The 8,336-nt window shown below is 40.4% G+C and overlaps 1 protein-coding gene across 1 annotated transcript in view; it reads right to left on the reverse strand.

Moving 5' to 3' along the window:
• Window positions 1-5,171: 5,171 nt before the first annotated feature.
• Window positions 5,172-8,336, reverse strand: part of c7h2orf69 (chromosome 7 C2orf69 homolog) — a 3,909-nt gene continuing 744 nt past the window's right edge. The window contains exon 2 of the mRNA XM_020535930.2: window positions 5,172-6,682. Within this exon, the coding sequence (XP_020391519.2) occupies window positions 5,813-6,682 (870 nt within the window). The 3' untranslated portion in view covers window positions 5,172-5,812. The remainder of the gene's footprint in view (window positions 6,683-8,336) is intronic.

The raw sequence follows: 8,336 nt of genomic DNA on the forward strand, positions 1-8,336 counted from the left end.
GGCCTAGACCCTTCTTCAGAAATGAAAAAGGGTCTAGGCCCGAAACGTCAGCCTTCCTGCTCCTCTAATGCTGCTTGGCCTGCTGTGTTCATCCAGTTCTACACCATGTTATCTCAGATTCTCCAGCATCTGCAGTTCCTACTATCTCTGTGAGTAAGACTGATAAGTTTGTGGTTTTTGTGCCTGTTACATTTCCCATTTTGCACATGGGTTTTACACTGGCTCACTTTAAATCTGTTTGGGTAGAAAAATTAATAATAAAACTTCTCTAATCTCTTGGTACAAATCTTGCCTAGTCATAGTGTCTCATTTGTTTTAAATCCTATTATTCTGTCTGGCACTTCTAATTTCATTTCTAGTCAAGTCATTGATTTCATAGAATCACACAATTGTTATGGTATAGAAGGAGGCCAAACAGCCCATTGTGCTGCAACAGCACTCCAAACAAGCATCATTACCTTGTGCCAATCTCTTACTTTCTTCCCATACCTTTGAACATTGTTTGTATCCAAATAATCATCCACTGCCCTCTTAAATGCTTCAATTAAACCTGCTTCCATTACGCTTCCAGGCAGTGCATTCCATACCCTAACTATTTGCTGCATGAAAAAGTTTTTCACACATTACACTTGCTCCCTTTGCAAAACACCTTAAATTTGTGCCCTTCGATTCTTGCTCCTTTTACAAGCAGGAACAGTTTCTCTCTATGCACTTTATCCAGCCTGCTCATGATTTTGAAAACCACCATCAGACCTGGTCTTAGCCTATTTCTCTCCAAGGAGAATAATCTCAACTTCTTCAATCTATCCTCATAATTGAAGTTTCTTATGCCTGGAAATACTCTTGTAAATCGCTTCTGCACTGTCCACAACACATTCACATCTTCCTATAATATGGTGTGGTTAAATGACCAGAGGCGCAAAATTGGACATTCTAAATTGACACACATCCAGAGAAATCAGGCCTGACAGAAAATTAGCCAAACTAAATGTAACAGCAGCCATCAACTATCAGCTGTAGAGAACAGAAAAAAAACAACAATCAAGTAAGTCAAAGAGGTTTGGGGGAACCAGTTACAACCAGCCCAAGGGTTGCGTATTGGAGAAGTATTGATCAGACTTTCTGGCACCTTGACTTCCAGCTGGTGCCTGAAGATGTGCACTTTACTCCTTACTGGCAGAGCAACAGTGAAGAATGTTGGTGAGACCTCATTGGATGTTTTGAACCCCACTGGCCAAAGGCCACAGAACTTCCTGGAAGGTCCAGGGTGATGTGGGATAAAAACACACATCTGGAAGCCACCGCCTCAGTGAAGGCTCTCAGAGAAAACCTCACCTTGCCCAGCAGCGGAGCTCCAACCACCTGGAGAGAGAGAGGGAGAGAGAGAAGATCTGCCCTGACCTGTAAGACCCATCTTCGGGGAAGGGAGCCAGCCCTACATCAGAGAGGAAAGAGATTCCAAAGGCCAAGCTCCAACACATGGATCACTGTAGTTAATATCCTTACTCAAATGGATAGAACTAGATAGAGAGTAAATATGATGAGAATTTAGGAAATGTTCACATGGTCTTTTTAATCTGGAATATTTTGTTAATAGAATCAAATTGAACTGCAAATTGAATTCTGGGTTCCTTTGTCTGCCTCACTGACAAGAGTGCTTGGGTAAAGTGTTTCTAATACATAAACTAGTCAAAGTGTGCAAAGCATAGACAACAATGATGCCTGGAACTGTACACAATACTTCAGCTGAGTAGTGTCGTGGACAAGTTCAACATCACCTCCTTTCTCTGGTACTCTAGGCCACTGTTAATAAACATGAGAGCACTGTATGCTTTGTTAATTGCTCTCTTAACCCGTACTGCCACCTTTTTTGATCTATGCATATATACATCCAGGTCCCTCTGCTCCTGAACCTGTTTAGAATTGTAGTTCCTATTTTATATTGTCTTCAGAGTTCTTCTGACCAAAGTGCATCAATTCATACTTCTCTGAACTGAATCTCATCTGCCACCTATCCATCAATTCCACCAATTTTTCAAAGTTCTAATGGAGTTCCACAATTCTTCCAAGTTTCATATCACTTGCCAATTTTGGAATTGTCACCTGCACACCAAGATCTAGATTATTAACGTAAATGAGGAAAGCAAGAATCCCAAAACCAACTTTTGGGATCTCCATGATAAACCTTCCTGCAGACCAAAAAATATCCATTGACCATTACTCTCTGTTTTCTGTTACTCAGCCAATTTTCTCATCAAGTCTTTTTGTACACATCTCAAAAAAATTCCAGCAAGTTTCTTAAATACAATTTCTTCTTTAGATATCCATGCTGACTTTTCGTCACCAACCCACCTTTCTCAACATGACTATTAATTTCGTCCCAAATAATTGTCTCTAGAAGGTTCCCCAACACTGACTTGTCTATTATTGCTGGGCATATTGTGGGTAATGCTGTTGATGTGTTTGCTCAGATTATACCTGTTTGGAACAGTGCTATCTATGCTTTCACTTATCAATTTTCGGAGTAACTAGATCTTCAGAGTATTTGCAATTTTACATTTATCCTTCGTTAAAAGCCTATTTGCATCTTTTGTGAGCTTACTTACTATGTTACTGCTGTAGCAGTGAAAGCTTTTTGGTGATGTGTTTAGCCTTTACTGCTTTGTATTTTAATCCCGCATTCTCCTGTGATGATACTTAGGTATTTCCACATAGCCTCGTACTTTCATCCCAGAAAGCCCTTTTTCTGTTTCCCTTGCAGAATTTTACACTTAATTTGTTAATCCAATTAGGATCACATTTGTTTAGTCTGCGTTTGGTGGTTTGGAAAATGGATTTGTCCTTAATGCAAAACATTATGCTTGGAAAGATGTTCCATTTTACTGTAATTATGTTGAACAACCTTTCTTTATTATTCATTCATGGGATGTGGGTGTCACTGTCTCAGCCAGCACTTATTGCCCAACCCTAACTGCCCAGGGCAGTTAAGGGGTCACAGGTAGACCACACCAGATAGGGATAGCAGTTTCCTTCCTTAGAGGACGTTAGTGAACCAGATGGGAAACTGTACAATTGTTTTAAACATTCCCTTGTTTGTTTGCATCTAGTTCTTTTAGTAAGTAACATGCTTGATTCCTAAATCATGAAGAAATATTTATTCTACAATCACTATACCACAGGAATCCCATGATTTCTGTGTTCTGTGCACTGTCACTAACATGTGGATTAATGTGAGTATAATCCTTTTATTACCTTTTTTCCTTTCTCTTTTGTATATCTGGAAGTACTTCCACACACAATCAAATGGCTTTTCCAAATAGCCCATAGTATTTTTCATACACCACCGGTAAGTCACCAACTTAAAATAGAATAGGATAAACCTTCCTCCAGATCAAAAAATATCCATTGAACATTACTCTCTATTTCCTATTACACAGCCAATTTTCTCATCAGGCCTTTTTGTAAACACCTCAAAAAAAATTCCAGCAAGCTAGTTAAATACAAATTCCTCTTTAGTAATCCATGCTGACTCCACAAACTGGTGTGGAAACTCAACAGGTTTAGTAGCAACTATAGAGAGAAAGCAGAGTTAACATTTCAGGTCCAGAGACAGTTCTTCAGGACAGGTTCAAAGTATTAACTCTGCTTTCTCTACTTGTTGTCACAGTACTTCCTGCATGTACTTCAGTGTGTACACAGGCATTGACATCGCCAAGAATGATGAATTTGTCCTGGTGTAGTACTCCTTGCTGATCCTGCTAAGCCTGTCATAAAATGCCTCTTTGACCCAATCTGTTGTGTCTCTTTTGGGGCATAGGCGTTGATGAGCATAGCATCACAGTTTAGTACCACGAGTCTCACCGAAGGCAGGATTACTGAAAGCAATCAAAGCCCTTGCAACCTTCCTTCAACATGCTGGTTCCAGCTTCAGATAAATGATTCATCATATTACAGGTAATGCTGATATGACAGATTAGACCATCCACTTTTCTGAGCAATGATCCACAACTACAATTTCTCTTTTCCAAATTATGATTTTGTTTTTCTAGCTCTCTTGTTTTGAAACACTGGCCACAAAATTGGGCTCCTGCTTCCTGGTACCTAACATTTTGATACAATGGTGTTGTTACAGTACTAAAATGCTATCAGTGATGTGCATGTTCACGTGCACGTGCAGCAGCAGAAAGGATTCCCCACTAGTGATACTTAAGAGGATCATGAATGACTCGCAATGAACAAAATTTATCACTGATTTCTTTCATTTAGCTTTGAATTTTCTATTAGTTGCACAATCATTTTCAACAACAGGCCAGAAGTAAGAAGTAAACCAATGTACAAAAATGCTCCTGATTATGTATGCTTCTTATTTAATTTAGATAAATGTGAGGTGTTGCATTTTGGTACGGCAAACCGGGGCAGGTCTCATACAGTTAACAATAGGGACCTGGAAAGTATTGCCGAACAAAGATACCAAGAGGTACAGATGCATTGTTCCTTGGATGGTGTAGGCAGTGTTTGGCATGCTTGCCTTCATTGGTCAGAACATTTAGTATATGAGTTAGGATGTCATGTTGCAGCTGTACAGGACATTGGTGATGCCACTTTTAGAATACTGCGTTCAATTCTGATCTCCCTGCTCTAAGAAAGATGTTGTTAAACTTGAAAGGGTTTCCAGGATGTTAACGGGATTGGAGCTATACGAATAGACCGAATAGGCTAGGACTTTTTCTTCCCCTGGGGCGTTGGAGGCTGAGGAGTGACCTACTAGAGGTTTATAAAATCATGAGGGGCATGGATAGGGTCAGTAGCCAAAGTCTTTTTCTCAGGGTACCTATCGTATTAAAATATTAGCAATGCTTCAAATATACTGAGTTGCCTACAAACCTAGGACATATCATTCACGAAAACATACTTCTTGATCAGATATACGGTTCATTTATCTCAACTATTTTAAATAAATCATTCATAGGTTCAGAACAGAAGCCATGGTCTTGTGATAATATACTTCTTTTTCCCCTTTCAAAAACAGAATTACATGATGGCAGAATATATGCTGTTGTTGAGTATTTTGTAACAATTTGCAAGTCTTGTCAATATTTACTAAGATATCGGGCAACAATTTGTGGAGGATCCAAGGTCTACATCTAGGAATGACCAATGAGATCTAACATAAAGCCCAAAACTCTGATGCATCTGATTTGCAGCAATTCAAATCTCCCTTCAATGCCTGATTGCCTCGCCATCTAAGGTATTTCCAGTTCAGCAGTCATAACCATGACAGGCAACAAGGAAATGAAAAGATTCTGAATATATTAATCAAATCACTTACATTTACACTTTGAACTTTGTACCAATGATGTTCCTGTGTTATTTTGGGACCTTAGTTTAACATCTCATTATTTCTGCAGCACTTTTTGGATGATCAACATTCGAGGGCAAATCCAGTAAGTGTTAGAATGCCCATAATAGGATAAAGTTGGGTATTATTGAAAAATTCAGTTGTCCCACATTTTGCTTGAAACTAAAGTTTTAATTGTTTTGAGAAGTTGACAAATGCATCCTTTTTTTTTTTACAGCAAGACAACAAATGCAACAGAAAGGAATGCAAAACAAATGCAATGAGGACAGTACTTCAACGTACATAAAACAGATGAGTCTCTATTAGAGATTTGTGGGAGGCAAAATTACATGTAATTAGTCCGCCCTCAAGCTATTAAATGCATTTGGAGAGTCAATATTACTTCTCAGCATTTTTTTCGATACTGATTCACGAGCAACAGCTGAAACTGACCATTGTGGAATCATTTTGTCACTATGGATCCAAAGCATCTTTGAACACTTGAAGCACCCTGAAGTGATTATCCACAGAAGGGGTTTCATTCTCAAAATGAAGTTGGTTTGTTACTTTTACACCATATTCGCTAAGGAGCCGGATAAATTTCTTGTGTTCTTTTCCAATCCAAGCTCTCATTTCATCTCGCACTTGATAAGGTGTAACGTGTGCGTACACAGGAATACCTGTTTGTGCAAATCCCTTCAAGACTTCAGGATTGGTGACCCAGGTGTTGTTTCCCCCAGCATGACCACCATCCAACCAATACATCTCTTTGATGTTATTAATGAAGGCAGATAGTTCCTTGTCTTTCTTTGCTTCAGACAGTGCATATAGCAGCTGATTTAAAACCACACAACCTTTGCTGAAACCAATTAATATAAATTTCAATGAAGGATCGGTACATTTCAAGTCCTCATACTCTCTTTGTGCTCCAGAAGAGCGCTGCCGACCTGTAGTATCCAGGTCATGTTTAGCTGCAAAACCATTTGCAGTTTCACAATGTGTACTGGAGCCTTCATCATGTGCAAAAGTAAATGAACTATGAGCATTTTCACAAGGTTTCGTCCATGAATGGAGGATACTATGTGCCTGCTTGAAAACATTGGTCAAGAGTGCATGAAGGTGCTTGAAAGCCCGACAGTCTGAATTATGTTCAGGCACACCAAACAGATTGCTTTTCACGAAGTTGTCATAGCAACTGAACTTATGCAGGTGAATCCGGGAAGCCTTTACAATCCAGATGTGACTATTAGGAAAACGATGGATCAGCAAAGCAGCAACTCCTTCCAGGCTCCACTGCTGCCAACGGATGTTTTCTGGATGTCGTATCATCTCGTCATGGTAGTTCTAAAAGAACAAGCAATTAAATGCATTAATGATCATCATACAGTGAGAAGCTTTCAGGTTTCATTTTGAGATTCTTGTGATAGTTCTTTGTTCGACCTTGAATAATGTGGATGAATATATTTTGCACAGGTATTAGTTTTTTTAAACAGGAATAGAGGGAACTGAGTTACAATCAATAGCAAACACTTACAATACACATTCAACAGGCATTTCAAGAGCACTTGTTTTGACAAAATATTTAAGTTTTAATTTCATTCACTGTAAACCATAAAGGTGCAAACAATCAGCTGGTCTAGCAGCATCTGGGGAACAGAAAGCACAATAACATTTCAGGTCTTTGATCCCTCTGAAACAGCAACTGTTATTCTCTCCACAAGACTTACAGTCTTATAGAAACATATAAAATTACGAAGGGAATAGATAAGATAGAAGTAGAGAGGATGTTTCCACTGGCAGGTGAAGCTAGGACAAGAGGGCATAGCCTCAAGATTAGAGGGAGCAGATTTAGGACTGAACTGAGAAGGAATTTCTTCACCCAGAGGGTTGTTAATCTGTGGAATTCCTTGCCCAGTGAAGTAGTTGACACTACTTCAGTAAATGTTTTTAAAAAAAAAAGGTAGATTTTTTTTGAACAATAAAGGAATTAAGGGATACGATGAGAACGCGGGTAAGTGGATCTGAGTCCACGAAAGGATCAGCCATGATCTTATTGAATGGCGGAGCAGGCTCGAAGGGCCAGACGGCCTACTCCTGCTCCTAGTTCTTATGTTCTTTATGACTGGAGGTCTTAAGCTATAGAGAGAGGCTGAATAGGCTGGGGCTTTTTTTCTCTAGCGCATCGGAAGCTGAGGAGTGACCTTGCAGAGGTATATAAAATCATGTGGGGGAAGGATAGGGTCAGTCACCAAAGTCTTTTTCCCAGGGTAGGGGAGCCCAAAACTAGAGGGCAAAGGTTTAAGGTGAGAGGGGAAAGATTTAAAACCATAGATTATAGAATCCCTACTGTGTGGAAACAGGCGCTTCAGCCCAACAAGTCCACACCGACTCTCAGAGTATCCCACCCAGATCCACCCCCTATAACCCACCTAATCTACAAATCCCTGAACACTATGGGCAATTTAGCATAGCCAATCCACCTAGCCTGCACATCTTTGGACTGTGGGAGGAAACCCACGCAGACGTGGGGAAGAGTATGCACACTCCAACAGACAGTCAAACCCGGGTTCCTGGTGCTGTGAGGCAACGGTGCTAACCACTGAGCCACCATGCCACCTGAAAGGGACCTGAGGGGGCAACATTTTCACACAGAGGGTGGTACATGATATGGAACGAGCTGTCAGAGGAGGCAGGTACAAGTACAATATTTAATAGGCACCTGGATGGGTACATGAATAGGAAGGGTTTGGGGGGGGGGGACATGGGTCACATGCTGGCAAATGGGACGAGGTCAGTTTATCAGTTTAGGATATCTAGGTCAGTGTGGACCAAAGCACCGTTTCCGTGCTGTAAAACTCTACGACTCTAAAAGCTGTCGCACTTGATCAGCGCTGAGTATTTTATGCTTATTATTTCAGATTTCTTATCAACCCTCAGATCTCTAGTCATTGGGGAGTGGGGAGTGGGGAGTGGGGAGTGGGGAGTGGGGGGCGGGGGG

The sequence above is a fragment of the Rhincodon typus genome, chromosome 7, assembly GCF_021869965.1.
Source record: "Rhincodon typus isolate 14 chromosome 7, sRhiTyp1.1, whole genome shotgun sequence".
Taxonomy (NCBI): Eukaryota; Metazoa; Chordata; class Chondrichthyes; order Orectolobiformes; family Rhincodontidae; genus Rhincodon; species Rhincodon typus.